Source organism: Papaver somniferum, chromosome 4, assembly GCF_003573695.1.
Source record: "Papaver somniferum cultivar HN1 chromosome 4, ASM357369v1, whole genome shotgun sequence".
NCBI classification, from domain to species: Eukaryota; Viridiplantae; Streptophyta; class Magnoliopsida; order Ranunculales; family Papaveraceae; genus Papaver; species Papaver somniferum.
In genome coordinates, this window is record NC_039361.1 from 117,058,880 (window position 1) to 117,078,420 (window position 19,541).

The 19,541-nt window shown below is 39.2% G+C and overlaps 1 protein-coding gene across 1 annotated transcript in view; it reads right to left on the reverse strand.

The window, feature by feature from the left end:
* Window positions 1-1,798: 1,798 nt before the first annotated feature.
* The window catches only part of LOC113273038, a 43,691-nt gene continuing 25,948 nt past the window's right edge, over window positions 1,799-19,541 (reverse strand). The window contains exons 3-11 of the mRNA XM_026522810.1: window positions 6,382-6,545; window positions 5,944-6,036; window positions 4,911-5,658; window positions 4,711-4,783; window positions 4,412-4,595; window positions 3,348-4,245; window positions 2,897-3,095; window positions 2,187-2,693; window positions 1,799-2,029 (exon numbers count right to left, since the gene is read on the reverse strand). Coding sequence (XP_026378595.1) covers window positions 1,799-2,029; window positions 2,187-2,693; window positions 2,897-3,095; window positions 3,348-4,245; window positions 4,412-4,595; window positions 4,711-4,783; window positions 4,911-5,658; window positions 5,944-6,036; window positions 6,382-6,545 — 3,097 coding nt within the window. The remainder of the gene's footprint in view (window positions 2,030-2,186; window positions 2,694-2,896; window positions 3,096-3,347; window positions 4,246-4,411; window positions 4,596-4,710; window positions 4,784-4,910; window positions 5,659-5,943; window positions 6,037-6,381; window positions 6,546-19,541) is intronic.

Below are 19,541 nucleotides of genomic sequence, written 5' to 3' on the forward strand. Positions count from 1 at the left end.
GAACCGATCCTAGTACCTAGTCAACCGAATTTTTGGAAAGCTAGTGTGACTATGCATAGTACTCACATGGAGGTAGAACCGAAACTTGTTCTGGTAGAACACGTGTTGTGAATGTTTATTTCTTTAATTGTTCAAAGATATTCCTTAACAACTAAGGGAAAAGAATCCCAGGATCGAAACATAAGTAAGTTAAAAATCTTTTAATTAAGGTTATTAATTTCATTTTGTAGGGAAATTACAGAATTAGTAATGTGCATTTACTAATTAGATTTTCTGAGAGATTTCGACCGTTATTTTTGGACAAAGCATTTCCAGGAATTATGAAAACCGAATCTGTGCTTTTATGAATATCTTGAGAATATTTTGGTTTTGGAAATTCCTTGGTGTCCAAATTTTCTTGTCTATAAATACTCGAAGTTTGCCTTTCTAGCAAACTAATCCTTCGTAACAACAGATTTACTCTTTTGTTGTTATTACTGGTGTAGCCGCCTATTCAGAGAGGAGAGTATCCTAATTAGGCGAGATCTCTTACGACCGCTCAGTTTAAAGTCTTCTTTGCGTTTGAGAAGCTCTAGCGTGTACCTTTGGTGGGAAACTAGATAATTGTGGTTTATCTTTTGTTTTCGATTGATTTGATTGACTAACGGTGGTTGAAATCTGATTGCACCTAGTTTGTTTATTCTTGAGAATCTTATCTTCTGATATAAGATTCACTCAAACTAGTTCAGAGTTTCGACAGGGATCTTTAGATTGTTGTTAGTTTTAAAGACGATCTTGTGATAATCCATTGTTAACAGACTCCGTTCTGTGCGTGATTGATCACAAGAGATTCAAGTGATTGTGTGCAGGTTTTTATTGAAGATTTAAGAATATTTGAAGACAAAGAAGATATTGAAGATCTGACTTGGGTTTTATAATCTTTGGTGTGCACAATACTTGTTTCGGTAAAAGAGGATCCAATTGATAGTCGGTTTATCCTTGTGGTAGATTGGATTGATTGATTGAGTAGATCGGAATTAACACGATTCTTCGGATTATAATGTGTTGTTGGCTTAATCTTAATCGATTACCTTTGGGTGATTGAATATAAGATAGATCTAAGGACCTGACGAAGGAGTTTATGTTGAGATAAACGGGAGAGCCTTTGTCCGACTCATATCACTTGGTTGAATAGAGTTGATACCAAACATATTTGTTGTTCCTTTACTGTCTGGAATACAAACCAAAGGAATTGTTCCAAGTACGTGACTTATTTATAAGTTGGAGGCGTGGGAATACAGAAGGAACTATGAGAACTATAGGGTTAGTTACTTGGTCTCAACTATACGAAGTTAGTGTAATTTTGTGTAGCGGCTTAATCCTGAGAGTATTCAATTCTGGACTAGGTCTGGGGGTTTTTCTGCATTTGCGATTTCCTCATTAACAAAATCTTGCTGTGTCATTTACTTTTATATTCCGCATTATAATTGTTTTATTATAATTAAAGTAAATTACACAAACGTTAATTCTTATTTACTTGATAAGCAATACTATTGTGTTTGATGAATTCTGAACCTTTGTATCAAGTAAACATACTTCGTTGTTGTATTGTCTCGATCTCGTATCCATAGACGATCACACGAAGTGTGAACCAATTAGTTGTATTGCATCGACTCAGTCCATAGACAATCACTTTTGGAGAAAGGATTTATAGGTAGGAAAAGTTTTAGCTTGAGGTATATTTGGGTACCCTCACCTTTTCACATGTAGTCTCTATCTTTGGAATTTTCACCAAGTTTGGAAATGTAACATCTATAAGCTAAGACAAAGAAGCATCACTAACCCATGGTATGACCATATCTTCCGGAACCTTTATCATCTCATTAGCAACGCAAGGTTTATCCCCGTCACCAACACGAATCAGAAACTCATAATAAGATGCATCCTCGGCTGCACGCATATTCTTCTTCAGATGCAAAACATGTACATTTTCCCACAAATGTGATCTGTTAAGAATGTAATGTAATTCAATGTCATTTCGAATTATCCGCTTAAAATTTTAATTAAGTACCAGAGTTTAATAAACATTAAGTATCACATATCAATATAAAACATTTTTTTATAATAAAAGAAAAAAAATGCAATGTACCTGCTAAGACATGCATCGACTGTCTGTCCCCTTGTACTCCTTGGAATCACTGTAGTACCTGACGGAAATCACCTCCCATGATTAGAATCTTTTCACCAAACGGTTCAGCAACCCCTGTGATATCTCTCATCTTCCGATCAAATGCTTCCAAAGAGTAGCGATGCTCCATTGTAGCTTCATCCCACATAAGGACGGTAGCATGCCTCAAAAGTTTAGCTTCCTCGGTTTGCTTCTTAGTAAGACACGTTGAAGTTGATGTTGGTGTCATCGGAAGTTGAAACCTTGAGTGTGTTGTCCTCCCATCAGGTAGCATAGTAGCAGCTATTCCCGACGTGGTTGTTGCTAACGCAATACCACCATTTTTCCTGACAGTCGCCAGAATAGCACGATAGAGATAGGTCTTACCAGTACCTCCGGGACCATCTATGAAGAAGACTTTACTTTCCTTTCTCTCAATTGATCCCATGATTATATCATCGGCCCTATACTGCTCTTTATTCAACTTTTGTACAGAAGACAGGTCTTCGTCGGATATAGGAATCGACAACTCCTCTTGAATCAGACTCTAAATCTCAACTTCCTCACCCAATGTGCCAATAATCGGTGGTAGATCATACATGGAAAAAAAAATATATCTTTATCGTGCTGCTTAAGTATCAAATTAAATTCATGAAGAAAGCGATCTGATAAGAATGTCAAGCTTGTATTGCTTGAACTTGAGTAATCCTGGACCATGCTGTTGAAAAATTCATCCTATAATTCTCTCACCCCCGATGGATTCCAAAAGTTCAAGATAGAAGCGAATTGTCTTCCCAGAGCAGACGACATCTTGACTGTTGCTACTTCAGCCAAAGACGCTTTCGCACTCTGATCATTCTCTAAGAGTCCTAGTTTTTCGGCAGCTCTCTTGAATGTTCGGCATCTCTCTACGTCAACTAACAATAGATCATCAAAAGAAATTGGACCTCTAACGTGGTTCATAATGTATCTTAAGAACCACACCTCTCCTGCACATGAAGGTACTGTATAAACCCTCCCTATCGCCTTCCGTGTACTTCTTCGTCTTCTCCACTCTTTTGTTTTTGTATCCCAACAGTAGCATTCAGTAAATTCACGATATAGCAACTTTCTCGCTTGAGGATCGCGAGCATTTGTCACGAAGAACTATGTCAAAGTTGTTCTCAAATTTCTTTCATCTAAAGTTTGGTAATCATAGTACCTGAGGCTCTGTTGGTTGGGAAGGTGTATTTGTAATCTCACTACCGAAGGATAGTCCTTGTAAAGAGGAAATATAAAGATATTCCATATTGCCTCTTGGGCACAAACCCATCTTGCATTAATATACCTTGTTATCTCGTCATGGTCTACTGGTTGCACTCCAAAAGATACATAATCCGGACCCTTGTACACATACTTGTAAAGATATTTAATACTCTCCACAATGCTACAAATTTCTACGTTTATATGACAATCATACTTATGTAATAACCAAGGGTTATAAGGCACGGACATCCTATTATCTACGCGTCTCCCATCATTACGTCTCCTGTAAACGGGGTATGCATCTTTTCCTTGCACAGTACACTCAGAAAACTCTTTTGGGAAGTTTCTCTTACATTTACCGTCTCTCATGCACTTACTACCACATGTACCGTGAATCATCCACTTTTTCACACACTCGTGTAGTTCTGGCTCTTCCTCGGGGTCAAGTATTTCTTCTCTCACTATCTTTTCATAATCATCCGGACCTTGTAATTTGTCCTCATCTCTCAATATAATCAACATATGAACATGAGGAAGACCCATTTTTTGAAACTCAACAACATGCACATGGGAAGCTATTCTGCCAAATATTAACTTGGTAAAAAGATCTTCCTTCAGATCTTCGAGATTTGCACGAAATACCCTTGTAGTCAGATCGGGTATATCCGATGCAGATTGACCCGGTCTTAGGTTGGACACAATTTCATCCCAAAGTGGGTTGAAATTCATTGTAATGAACAAATCGGGCTTACCGTACTTTTGCACCAGCGTCATTGCATCCTGATACCGATGGTACATGTCAGGTGGTCTGGCCATGTATGAGGAAGGAAGCACTTTCCTTTGACCAAAATTCTCTGTCATGCAAAAGAATAAATTTTCAGATTTCAAGGAAGTATTTCCTTGAACTGTTTGTCGTCATCCTATTCCGCAGTAAATATCTAAAGATAAAGAATAAAATGAATGTAGCTATGCTTAATTAGCACTGGGCCAAAAAAATAAAGTGATTATCTATTAACTTACTTGCACTAGTTTCGCCCTCCATTCGTGCATCTTGTATACCTTGATGCAATTCAGCTCTTATCTTCTCTTGATGATTAGATAACCATCTAAGTCTAGACGAATCAATCTTCACCCAGTTATCCACAACATATTGTTGTAGTAGTCTTCCACCTCGAAGAAGAAGCGACGCGTCATGACTTCGAATCTGTCAAACATTAGCGGCAGCAAATATATAAATTATTTATATTATCTGTGTCAACATAATATGTGTAAGTTCAATTATAAAGTGTAGCTGTTAAACATTTATATCATATATATACCTGTAACATGTGGGAGTAGTACTCAAGGCATGTAAACTGTCTGCCGTTCTCATCCATACTATTCTGGTCCAATCTATAACTCTCATATGGCAACAAAAGTGGATATTGGAGAGGATCAACAACCCGTTGTTTCTTGGATAAATAACAACTTTCCTTATATTTTTCGTACTACAATGTCTCGCTCTCCAGGTTTAGCATACCCATCTCCTTCAACTACAATTGCGGCGACTTGTGAAGCAGTTGGAAGCGTGTACTGCTTCTTGGTTGCAGGTTGTTCTTTAATGACCAATCTACATCTTTGGATGTCTTCTCGTTTTGCAAGCGGCCTGATTACATGCATGAACCTATTATGTGTATCCAAAATTGTCCTCAACTTCTCCATCACCTCCCTGTTTAGATCGGCACCACCTTCTTCCATCCTCCAATTAATCTCGTTATCTGTATCATAAATATACATATGTATATATCTTGGACGAACTGTTCTTGGAGGGTCTGTTTCATTTTCAACCACAGGAGGTAGAAGACTGCCTATTTTATGGTAGATATCACCTTGAACACGAAATGTGTAGACACCTTCTCTATTATCAGCTAATTCTCTATCATAATTCACCCAAATTGACGTTAATGAGAAACACTGATTGTAACGTCGTATGTACCTCCGAAAGTGTTCCCCAACTTCAGTTTGATCTTCATACATCTCCAAAAGCTCAATAGGGGGTGAAACAAATGGTAAAATAACTTCCCCATCTGAACAACAAAAGCCTTTTGGTTCACGATAAAAAATCATCGCTTGGCACTTTGGACATGTGCTTGGTGGAGGCAGATGTAACTTCTTGAATCCAACTTTATAGGTAATGCCTCTCGCACAATTCAAGAATGAGGATCTTCCTGCAACACTTTGAAGTGGACGACCCCTCCCTCTTCCAACTTGAACTCCTTGTGGATTTGCTGCACGTATATTTCAGCATACAATGACTAACCAATCTAAATGTTTTTGAAAATGTATACCAACTTATCAAACTGAGTGCCATAGTGTTCATGCTAACAATTATTAATAGGTATTTCTATCTTTCGGGAACCAACTTTCTTATATTTATCTAACAATTATTCCAAAGAACATAGAGACATTATTGATTCACAAATATTACCTTATCCATTCTGAGCATGTATTTCCATATACCCATTTCAAAAAAATTATATATAACCATTTCAAAATTTAAAAAAAAAACTTACATATTGCATTTTGTGCATGCCGAGATTGAGCATGTCCCATGAGTCGAGGGCTTCTACGAAGATTTAAGTTGGAAGCAAGATTTTCATTTGTTACTACATACATTGAGACATACATTCAGTTAGTGAAACTAATCATTCCGTTATCACAAATAAAACTACAAACACAGATGGATATATACTAAACCAAAATATACATGTTGATAACAAGACAAATACGACTATACCGATAGCATTATGTGTACGTGACGGCTCTCCATGTTGGGGATGTTGACCGAGTCTTGGACTTCTACGCACTGGTAATTGAGTAGCCCAACGAAAAATGTCTTCTTGAAAAGATATAAGTCATAAGATACTGATGGTATATGTACATATACTTTGAAAAGAATTAAAGACAGTGAAAAAAAGGAAATGAAGTTTTGATGCGGTCAAAACTTATACCTCGGGAAGTAGAAGTTGTAGATGTCGAGGCACCGGTAGTACTTGGTCTTGGTTGACTCACAACATTTTTGGCAGCAACTTCTGCATTACCTGGCTCATAACTTTCGTAGTGCTCCCCATTATCAGAAGTGTTGTCATCTGTTGAATCGTGGTTGTTGGTATCTCTAGTGGAATGATAGACACATTTTTGTGTTTAATTTGATCTCAATACTATATATTGTTGGGACTCGAGTTTGTACTAATTTTGGTGTTTTATGTGTTTGTAGGCACCTTTGAAAAATAAACATTTTTTGGAAAATTCATCTCGAAAAGTTGGTAAAAGCCCCGGAGGACACGTGTTATTCGGACTCTCACCGTTGGATAAGGGGCACCTCAATTACTAAGGGGCACCCCAGGTCACCCCAAAGGCAGCTGCTATTCGCACCCCAGTTCTGGTTAGGGGGGATGACATCTTCTTCCCAAATTCAAAAACCAAAAATTGGCGGGAAAAAAATACTATCAACTGGAAGATGTTTTGTTGGAATTTTTGAACGTGTTCTAGGTCAATTCAATGGCTGATTTTTGGTAGGAAGTTGTGATATGTCCTAGCAAACACGTTTTGGGCTTTTGGTTCAATCAAATTTGGCCAGAATTAGCTGGATAATTCACGGAATGCAAAACAAGGAAACACGGGCTGAACACGGGATTGGAGAAGATTTGAGCGTGTTCTGCTCATGCATGAGGGCTCTAGCAACATTGTGGGTCGTGTGTAAACATTTCTAGAGTGACCAGGATGGAAATCTACTATTGAGAAGCTATATCAGGGAAGAAAATATTCCCATAATATTTTTTCATCAAACCGAGTTAAGAGTGAATTATCTCGAGTTATAGCGAGACTTCTTGATCCTGTGGAGTATATATAGAGTGTTGGGGACTCATAGAAGAGGTGTCGAGAGTCTGGGGGATGAGGAGAGCCAGAGAAGAAGAAATTCGAGTTTTCCCAAACTCGGTTTCTGCTGCTGCTGCTGCTGATGGACATGAAGAACACGAAGAACGGACCTGCACCAGCAGTCGTTTTTCTATAGTAATAACGACTCACACCTGTGGGTCGTACATCAGGCAGTCTTATTTGCCACAACGTTTGCGACACAGCTGCAGCAGTCTTATTTTGTCACTGAGGGTCGTAGTTCTCTGGTTTTATTGTATTTCTCATATTCTCATCATTTGTAAACCATTTTTGAGCATCAATGAAATTCTTTGAGAGGTTTTCCAACATGATGAGCGGCTAATTCTCTCGTAACCAAGGAAATGGATGAAGCTATTCACACATGAACAATGGGTAACTATTTCATTTTCTCTAATATTTAATTATAATTCACTCAATCACTGCTTTTGCGGAGTTCTTAAAAGTTTACATAATTTTCTTCATTAGTTGTGATTCAATTAGATAGGTTATGCTTTGGTTAGATAATCTATGCTTAAGGGATACAATTAATTTTTGAGAATATGTTTGATTATTTGTGGATTAAGAAATAAAGGATTAAAAGGATAATTAGAGTTATGAAATATTTGACATCATTCATGTGTAATAGTGGATTCTAGTGTCTTGGTTACCTCTCGCCCACTTTGTTAATATTTTTGTATATAATTTTATTAAATCTTTAAATTTAATCTTCACAAGTCCGAGAGTTTGAACCTCATTACTACAACAACAATCAAAAAATTTAATCATTTTGGCGCCGCCGACGCGGATTTGTGCTTAGGTAGAATTTTTAGGTTTTTTTTATTTCATTCGTTCTTTTTACGTTTCTTTGGGTGTGTCTTTGTATTACAGGTTTGAAGTTGGATACTAAAGACTTGGAATCAAAGCTTAAAGCTAAAAGAGAAGGAAAAAGACAAAGCAAAAAAAAAAAAAAAAAAACGAAAGAAAAATTAAAAAAAAGAGAGAGAGAATTTATTTTATTTATTTTTAGAGACCTTCCATTTTTTGTATTTTTTTTTCTTTTCTTTTGCACTTTATTTGGACTTTGGACTTGGACAATTTTTTTTTTAAACCCTAAGGAAGGGTACATTAAATATAAAACTGTTTACAGGGAAGGACGACGATTACAATATCGTCTCGGCCCCTCGGGTTCGCACATGACATAGAAGTCGTGGCCCGAGTCGACTTCAGCGGTTCTTCGCCCGTCTGGTACGGGAGGTAAGCTTTCGAAACACCCGTGAATCCCCTGTCAGCGGGTTTATTGTATGCCTTAAGGTGAATATATGCTGAGGATTTGAATACAATTGTTTTAATTTCCTAGTAAAGGGCAAGGCCTGGCCAAATTAAGATAAGGACTCGGATTTCATCACCGTTTCCTTCTTGCCCGCCTTAGGAAAACGAAACCAAACGCGAACCTAAGCTTAAAATTTTGACTAGAACGAGACCTATAGGGTAACGAGCTTAATAGGAAAGTCGTTCGAAAAATATTGGTTACTCTTTTAGCATACTTCGAAGTTCATGATGGTTTATGTGAGTTGAATGCGTGACTGCGCCGCCTTGTGATAGCGGTGAGGCCTTGGGTATCAAAGCTCCACTGAGCTTCCCTCGCCTCAATTCAACTTACTTTGACTCGGATTGATTCCAGAGGGGTTTGCTTAAATTGTAACGAATTCCCTTTCGAAGGATTAGAAGCTGGTCTAGAAACAATCTAAGTGGAGCCATCATGCTTGTTGTTTGCTAGATTTTATAGGTTTGATTTGGTCGAGTCAGCCTTGTTTGTGATTATGTAGAATTCCCTTACAATTAAGAATGTCGAACTGGTATGATAGAAGTCAATACAATGATTATCGACCTGAATTTGAATATGGACATCATCCTTTCTATGACCATGTTGGGAATAGTGGTTGGGAACGCCATCATTTGGAAGGATATGGGTCATACCCTGGTGAGCCCAATTACTATCCACACATGCATCAGTCTTACGAGCAAGAAGATTATAGTACTAGTTCTTCGTCTCTAGAGGATACAATCAAACTATTGAAAAGTAGTCCTTTTTATGATCCTTCTGTTCCTATTCCTCCTTTAGAATAGTCCCTCAGGGAGTTAGCTGAGTCGACGCGTAAGTTAGCTGAGATGAATAGTGTAATTCTAGACGAAAGAACTACAATAATGAGTGAACTTTCTATAGAGGAATCCCTCAAGCTGATGGCTGAGACGAACGAAAGACTTGCTTGAAATAATCTTACTTTCCAATATAGTGTTTCCAATAATACCCTTAAAAATGAGGATAGTTATTTTCATAATCAAGATGACAAGGTTAGAATTGGTAGCACTACTTGTTTTGATGAGGTTCGATCTTTTTCATGTTATTATGATGAGGATAGTGTTGATGGAGAATCATACTTATGTAGGAATAGTGATCAGGAAATGGTTACTCCAATTGAGCTTTACAAGGATAATATTATTTCTAGTTGAAATCCAAATAATTTTAATAATTATTCACCTATTCAAAAGGACGAGGATTTGACTAGAGATACCCTCGTTTTAGACGATGTAGTATTTCCTGTTTACAAAGCCGATAATGATTTAGAGGAACAAGTTTATTCTGAGAATAATGTTTTAGAGTCTAGCGATTTAGAAACAATAGTATTAGACGAAGAAGATGAACTCGTAGAGATGAGTGAGGATGAACCTGACTTAGAAGAATCAATTGACCATTTCCAGGAATCTGATGACCTAGAAATTAGGGAAGTTGTGACTAGTCTTTATAGAGACACAGAAAACTCTAAGTTTGGGGGTGATTATCATTCTCCATATGCTTTAACTCTTAGAAAGTTCCCTCGTGTAGGACTTTACATTTATGCCTCAACCATATTACAAGATTATCTTCATACATGTTTTCCCGAACCTAATAATGTCCATAGAGAAGCTCAGTTGTTAGAAATCCATCCTCTGGTTGATATGGTTAACCCAGACTATGATACCAAGATTGACTTTGTTTTCCCACCAAAAAATTTTCTTCCAATTGTGGGAACATATGATTTTCAGATGTGTCGGATATCAAGTTTTGAGACTAAACCTAATTACTTTAGGATATTAGGGTCGACACATTTTCTTAAGAATGACCATTATTATGGTCAACTTTGTGAGTCTAATCTAATTACTCAGAGGATCCCCAATTATTCAGGTTGTTGTTATGTGCTTCTAAGTTCTTAGTTGAGTTTTTCCAGACTCTAATACCTGAACCAGATCTTAGCTTTGAGGAAACCGAACCGATGAAAACCTTTTATTTAGACCCTTTTATAGAGCCTGAACCTGAACCACAACTAGATGTAGTTGTCTTAAGCAAGGGTATGTTCGGTATCTTCTTGGTCTGTTGCAGTTTCCTCTTCTTGTGGGTAACACTTTTTGATCCAGATGACCCACAGTTATTCTGGCTACTACTATATGATTCTACGTGGTGACTAATCCTTTCTTAGTATGGATGAAGACTTTAAACTTATCACTTCTTGGGAGGTAACCCAATATTCATGCGACATGGTAATATCTTTCCTTATCACTTTTGCTTCATTGGTAACAGTTTCTCCTTGTTCATGCTTTTAATTTTATCTTTAGAACATCGAGGACAATGTTAGATTTAAGTTTGGGGGTATGGGAGAAACTTTTTAGTTGCACTTTTGAAACTTCTAGCGTCACATGGTATCCGGTTAGCTAAGTTTACATACTGTTTCTCACTGAAAAGATAGTAATTGGAATGCTAGAGATAACAACTTATTGAGACATTAGAGAAAAAGAAATTGAGATCCTTGAAATTCAGGAGAGAACTTGTTCCTTTTAGAGGGTAACCGTGATGGACCTAACCATACATGATGGAAAGGAAAGTAGTTCAGGGAAATGCCAGAAAGACAAAGCAACCTCACAATGTAGTCTTAGTTACTGGATTGCGACTCTCTCTTAGTAGAAACTTATCATCATCAACAAGCGGAGCGACATCAAAATCTATGAAGAAAGTTGAAGACGTTTTAGGTTTAGAAGCAACAATAGAAGAGAATAATTCAAAAATCAAAGTTGAAGTTATAAGAGCAAATGATATAAGTTGTTAGAATCCATGATACCAAGACATCACAAGTTGCGAAGATCCAAGTTTTGAAAGTCCTTCTCTCATGGCCATGTAAATTTTTGTCTTGTAATTTTTTGTTTTCAAAAACAAAAACATCATTACGTTCTTTTTGTTCAATAAGGCCATAGGGAAGAAGAAATTTATAAGTCAAGCAAGAAATCGAAGAGAAGAGTTAATTGTCAAGGTTCTATGAGGTTCCAGAGTTTATCATCAACAGTTGAAGACCGAAGAAGGCGTTGTTTCTACTGAGCACTGTGAGAGAGTCGAAGAAAGATGCATTTTGGTTGCTTTGTTAGTCTGCTTTCAATCTGGCACAAAATCTTTCTAGCACTGGTTTAACTCATCACACGTAATTAGTCCAGCTGTGTAGCAGATGTCCCTCTCATTTTTATCTCTCTCATAATCTTACCAGCTGTAAAGCAGCGGACGCATCTTACAATGTTTATCTAGCTGTTTAGCGGATATCTCTTTATCTAGCAGTCGTGTGGATGTGTCTCCCCTTTTCTTCAGTCAGCTTTAGAGCTGACACCTTTAATTTCTTTGGCATTCTACTTACTTGGAGATAGGTTGAGAATATGTATGTCCTCATAGCTCTTTGGATACTTGTGACCAATTAGGAGAAAAGGTTTTGTGGGTACACCTCTGGTAAACCCTCCGGAGACAACACTCCGCCGCTAGGGCCACCTAGCGGTTTAACGGCCTGCTGCACGTGCTAAGTGTATTCTTTTTATCTTTTCAAAAATAAATTTTGCTCGAGGACTAGCAAATAATAAGTTTGGGGGTATTGATAGACACATTTTTGTGTTTAATTTGATCTCAATACTATATATTGTTGGCACTCGAGTTTGTTCTAATTTTGGTGTTTTATGTGTTTGTAGGCACCTTTGGAAAATAAACATTTTTTGGAAAATTCGGCTCGAAAAGTTGGTAAAAGCCCCGGAGGACACGTGTTATTCGGACTCTCACCGTTGGGTAATGGGCACCTCAATTACTAAGGGGCACCCCAGGTCACCCCAAAGGCAGATGCTATTCGCACCCCAGTTCTGGTTTCGGGGGAGGACATCTTCTTCCCAAATTCAAAAACCAAAAATTGGCGGGAAAAAATACTATCAACTAGCAGATGTTTTGTTGGAATTTTTGAACGTGTTCTAGGGCGATTCAATGGCTGATTTTTGGTAGGAAGTTGTGATATGTCCTAGAAAACACGTTTTGGGCTTTTGGTTCGATCAAATTTGGCCATAATTGGCTGGATAATTCACGGAATTCAAAACAGGGAAACACAGGTTGAACACGGGATTGGAGAAGATTTGAGCGTGTTCTGCTCATGCATGAGGGCTCTAGCAACATTGTGGGTCGTGTGTAAACATTTCTAGAGTGACCAGGATGGAAATCTATGCGTGAGAAGCTAAATCAGGGAAGAAAATATTCCCAGAATATTTTTTCATCAAACCGAGTTAAGAGAGAATTATCTTGAGTTATAGCGAGACTTCTTGATCCTGTGGAGTATATATAGAGTGCTGGGGACTCATAGAAGAGGTGTCGAGAGTCTGGGGGGCTGAGGAGAGCCAGAGAAGAAGAAATTCGAGTTTTCCCAAACTCGGTTTCTGCTGCTGCTGCTGCTGATGAACATGAAGAACACGAAGAACGGACCTGCACCAGCAGTCATTTTTCTACAGTAATAACGACTCACACTTGTGGGTCGTACATCAGGCAGTCTTATTTGCCACAGCGTTTGCGACACAGCTGCAGCAGTCTTTTTTTTTCACTGAGGGTCGTAGTTCTCTGGTTTTATTGTATTTCTCATATTCTCATCATTTGTAAACCATTTTTGAGCATTAATGAAATTCTTTGAGAGGTTTTCCAACATGATGAGAGGCTAATTCTCTCGTAACCAAGGCAATGGATGAAGCTATTCACACATGAACACTGGGTAACTATTTCATTTTCTCCAATATTTAATTATAATTCACTCAATCACTGCTTTAGCAGAGTTCTTAAAAGTTTACATAATTTTCTTCATTAGTTGTGATTCAATTAGATAGGTTATGCTTTGGTTAGATAATCTATGCTTAAGTGATACAATTAATTTTTGAGAATATGTTTGATTATTTGTGGATTAAGAAATAAAGGATAAAATGATAATTAGAGTTATGAAATATTTGACATCATTCATGTGTAATAGTGGATTCTAGTGTCTTGGTTACCTCTCGCCAACTTTGTTAATATTTTTGTATATAATTTTATTAAATCTTTAAATTTAATCTTCACAAGTCCGAGAGTTTGAACCTCATTACTACAACAACAATCAAAAAATTTAATCATGGAACCAATAACAACGAGCCCCACCGTGTTTATGCCAGGAACGTTTCTAACGTTTGCTCGAGGTCGTCTCTATTACAATTAAAAACGTGGCTAATGGGTTATCAGGCGATATAATAGTTCTGTTTACGAAAGATTACACGAAATTATATAATTAACATAACCTCAAAAATCTAGAATCCATATTCATTTTTAATTAACCATAAAATTGAATGGATGTTGATGGTGGTTTTTAGCTTAGGGTTAAAATTGTAAAACCTTACATCTGATGTGACGTGACTCTGCAAGGAACGGTGCCGTGATAGACACATTTTTCTGTCTAATTTGTCCTCAATGTTCTGTATTGTTGGTACTCGATTTCGTACTTATTATGGTATTTTATGTTTTGTAGGTATTTTTGGGAAATAAACATTTTTGGAAAATTCGGCTCGAAAAGTTGCTCGGGGCACCCCCGGAAAAGTACTAAAGGCACCCTCATTTTGAATAAGGGCCACCCCAGGTCACCCCTGTTGTTAAAGGCGCCCCTACTATGGATAGGGGTCACCCCATTCTTCTTCATTTGAAAATCATTTTCGGCGGGAAATATTTCATCACCACTGCACGAGATTTTGAGAAAGATTTCTGGGAGATTTTCATGGATATTATGCTGCGATTATGTTGTCACTTAATCAATAGGTCGCAGGACGTGTTTTTGGAAGGAAAACAAGGAATAAAATATGCCCATGAATGGTTGTTGCGTTAAACAGGGTAACAAATATTCTCGGATTACGCTTGAGTTATAAGAGTATATTACGTTGGATTTAAGAGGATATATTCTCTGAAAATTTGTTTCTATCCAATCCAGAGAGAGTTTGAAAAGTTTTAGACAACTCAGACGTGTATAATAGAGGAAAGGAGAATAAAATCTCTTAAACTTTAATACGATATTTTCTGGTATTTACTCGAGAGATTGATGGTCCTGTGGTGTATTTATAGCTGAGTTTGGAGTCAGATAATGGGATGGAGCGTTAGGGGGGAGAACAGAATGGAGAGAAATCAAGTTTGAGAAACCTGCTGCTGCTGCTGCCATTGATGAACACGAAGAACATAAGATGCCTGTAGACAGTCGTTCATGCTACAGTGACAGTGACACATTAGTTGTATTGTTCTTTGTAACAGTTAGTTTGTAACAAGCATAATTGTTACAAACCCGGCTTTTCATCATTTCTCCCCTTTTCATTACTTTTAAACCATTTTTGAGAATAAATAAATTCTTTGAGAGTGTTTTCAACATGATGAGCTAGACCCGATCGCTGGGACGACGGACGCAGCTGAGTTTCATCATGTGATAAATTTAATTAATTCCATATTTACTTTTTGCACCGATTATAAATGATTTATGATTTATATTAATGAATTGTTATCTTGTTTGATAGTGTATGCTTAGTCTTAGGTGCTTTTGATACACTATGCTTGTAATTTATAATTGATGTTTTACGAAATCTATTTTGGCAAAGAATAGAGTTAATATTTCTTGTATTTGGAGCTATAATTGCCTAGGATTAATTTCTGAACTACTTGAATATGAAAAACAATGAAATCCCGAGTCCCAGTGAATTCTTCATCCCGTGACATATTTTGTATATAATTTCTTATTTTTATATTTAAGACTAGAATCAATCTCAACTAAGTCTGAGTGAACGACAACTCTATTTACCACTATATAAAATTCGATCATGCCGTGAGTGCTAACCTCTCCACCGACATACTTATTGAGTCATTCAATATATTTACATGAAATTTATCCAGACTGGCGAATGTAGCAACTATCCCAGATGTTCTGTAAATTTCGGTGCCTCGCCTATATTCACTTAATATAAGTTCCTTTAAATGCCTTCTATGCTATGTTCTCCGGCTGAACTCTTAATGTTGATATGGCATGACGATTTGTGTTCACTCGCAGCAGAGTATCACGAATCTCCAAGTATCAAGGATAAGGTCTTTGCATAAGGTAATCAAATCAGAAAAGCATGCTGCTCTCTGGCAATGAACTTAAAAGAACTCTGTGTCAACACATAGAATTCAATCAATTGTCCTGACTAAACTTGCATATGTTAGGGTTTCGCGCCTCGTGCAATATACCAGACCTTACTAACTTGCAGAAGTTGGGGTTTCGCGCCTCACGCAGTATACCAGACCTTACTAACATGCAGAAGTTAGGGTTTTCGCGCTTCACGCAGTATACCAGACCTTGATTGTCAAAGTTAATCCTAGGAAAACTAGGTAATTAATCCACCATGCATTAGTAGGTGCAATACCTCACCCAGAATCAGAAAAAACAGGGATCCGCAGCAGCAAAGAGAGGCGTGGCCATGCCTTAGGCCAGCTGGCGCCACTGGCCACGACCCATCCTAAACCGGCCCTATTTACCTCGACCAATTAGGTCACTTTAAACTCGCCACACTCTCGCCATAAGTGTAGCTACACCCATGCTTGGCCGGCCCTCTTTTCGTGGCCAATCAAGTTGCTCTAAACTTGCCACCATACATAAATGCCAAACGCACCCTATCGCGCTACCATGCTAACTGGCAAGCCAAACGCGCCCTACCACAACAACATATTGATCGGCATGCCAACATGCCATTCTACCGGGGTAACATGCCAACATGCCACTTTGCCGCGGTAACATGCCAACATGCTACTTCGTAACATGCCACTTCGTGGCAACCTGCCATAAATAGCCACCCACGGCAATCCCTAATCCTGTGGCCGTGTCTACAATATGGCCTTGCCATAGTTCCTTTGGCATAGCCATGACGCCATTTGCACATAAGTATCGCCATGCCGCGACCGCATGCCACACGCACTAATTAGGGTTTCGACATGCCAAACCCTAATTTGGGCAAGTTGCTACCAAAGCCAAATAATGTTTCCCACAACAATGGGATTGACGTGGAAACATGGCCAATGTTTCCACGCCACATGTGGGTCCGACTCCACGGCGCCAAAACCAAGCCTTGGCCACGCCACCAAGCCCTAATTCTTCCACGGCGCCAAAGCCAAGTCCTAATTCTTACCATGGCGCCAAAACCTAACCTTGGCCACGCCGCCAAGCCCTAATTCTTACCACGTCCCCAAAACCTATCCTTGTCCACGTCGTCAATCCCTAATTCTTACCACGGTTCCAAATCCTAGCCTTGGCTACGACGTCAATCCCTAATTCTTACCACGACGCCAAATTCTAGCCTTGGCCATGCCGTCAAGCCCTAATTATTACCGCGACGCAAAAACCTAGACTTGGCCACGCCTCCAAGCCCTAATTCTTACCACGCCGCCAAATCCTTGCCTTGGCCACGCCGCCAAGCCCTAATATTGGCCACAGATCCAAACCTTAGCTTTGGCCATGCTACAACGCCACAGGCGTGGCCATGCCACAACGCCACTGGCATGACGCCATGCCACGGCTACTAGCATGCCGCTATGCCAAGGCTACTAGCATTCCGCTATGCCGCGGATACGCCAGGCGCTACTATGCCAATGGCACCACTTCGCTATACAACAAGATGCGGCCATAATCAATGGCCACTCTTCCTCATGAGATGCAATCTCAGCCATCCAAGTTTGCCACTGAACTAACGGACTTGCGGCAAGTCCCAGGGAACCCGTTACTCCACGTCTTACACAACAAAGATGTGGCCATAATCAACGACTACCCTTCCTCATGAGATGTAATCTCAGCCATTCAAGTTCGCCAACAAACTGACGGACTTGTGGAAAGTTTTAGGCGTCCGACCAAGGCAAGCCTAATAGAATCACATGCTATTTTCCTATGGAAAAGTCTCTTGACTTTGACTTGCCACACATAGCAACCTACTACACGTTTTCCACGAAAATACTCGAGACATTAAACATGTCTCAAACTGGGGGATACTCATCAGAGTATTGGTCTGGAGGTTTACAGCGTGCGGCGTGCAATGCGCCCGTTACAAGAAAGTTCCATGAAGTAGGAAAATTAGTGGTGGTGAAAAGTAACGGTGTAAAAAAATTCATTTCCTTCATCATGGAAGCATAATGACTGACGGTTACAGGAATTCACTTCCCTCATCATGGAAGCATAACGTATGACGGTTACACGTTACTCTATTCTTCCACCACTCAACCGTTTCCACTTCCTAAGAGACCAGGGTACGTTTCAATATGACTTGTATAAATAGGATTCACCTATTTTCACCAAACAACAAGTTTTGGGTCGACAACAACACAGTATTTAGAAATCACCTGGTAGCTTTCCATTCTGCTAGCCAGTTCTACTTTCTGATACAAGTCATAAAAAACCACAGATTGATACAAGTCATAGCTTTCCACTCTCTTGGATTCCCTCCCTAAGACCAACCCTTCTCCTTCACTTTGTGACCAAAGAAAACCTGGAACGGCCATTTCTTGGTTTAGGCCAGGATTATACAGATTGATCTCTCGAATCAAAAGTACTCCGTTCAGTGCATTGTTTAGGGTTTAGATTTGTTTCTCACCCACACACCTGGAATTACGAAAACCAACAGAAATAGTTTTCATCCACAAACAATTGGTGACCACAGTGGGAGATTAGTCTCTCGGTTGCAATACCAATTTCCAATTTCATTTTTTCAATCCCGATATCAAGATGGTAGAACTTAGGTACGGATCAGCAAGAAACCCTGAAAACACTAGCGCTTAGATTACTCTTGGTATTAACGTTTCTTCCAGTGGCATTAATACGCCACCTGTTAACACCAGCGGCGCGAAAACGTTCCTTCGGGCATTACACCTCCAGTCACCAGAGCCAGAGCCGTTGCCGCCACCCCCAACGTTTCTTCAAGTGTGACACCTCCAGCAGTCACCAGAGCCGCTTTTACTCCACCATCAGGATGAGAGACTGGGGGAGCCAGAGGAAGCCGATCCCTTATTACCACTGCTGATTTGATGGAAATACAAGAAGTTTTTGCTTAAGGCTCAAAGGAGTGAAACAATGAACATCCTAATGATTAGTCAAGGGATTCAGAATTCAGGCGTTAGATTCTCATAAACCAAATGTGATCGAACATCTTGGTGGAGTTATGCATTAATGCTTTCTGGGAACTCTGTTCACGAAACCATGCAACCTATGACGGAGCATGTGTGTGAGACTTTTATTTCTCCAAGGTGCAGCGCCGAGATATATTTTCAAACTCTCAGCCGTGTTGCGTTGGCGCTTCGAAATTTGCTCCAGGAGCCGCTTCTACTTTTTGATCCAAGCCCCCTTCTAATTTTCGCTCCCGAAGCCGCCCCGCTTCAACGTTCTCTCCAGAATCCGCTCTGCTTCAACGTTTCTCTCTAGGAACCGTTTCAACGTCTCACCTACAGAAGCCGCTTCAATATTTCTCTCCAAGAGACGCTCCGCTTCAACGTTTTCTCTAGAAGTCGACACTCCTCCCTGTCAAGGATCGTGATCACAGCCAGCCAAGGTTCGTAGTTGTGACCACTTTTTGATCCATCCCGCCAAAACTTGTGGCCGTGGACAGTTTACTCGCTTACGCATCCAGCCAATCCCTTTGCTTCCATAGACGCCCATGCAATTTCAGCCAACCTATTTTGGTTCCCATGACGATGTAGTCTCTTCCGATCACATCTGCTGCCAAGAACTGTTGCTCCTCATTTGTCAGAGCATACCATATCAACAACCACTACAAAGGTAATCCATACTTCTCCATGTTTTAGTTTCACGTGGAAGAAGTAATAAAGTCACCAATACGGATGCAAGATGTT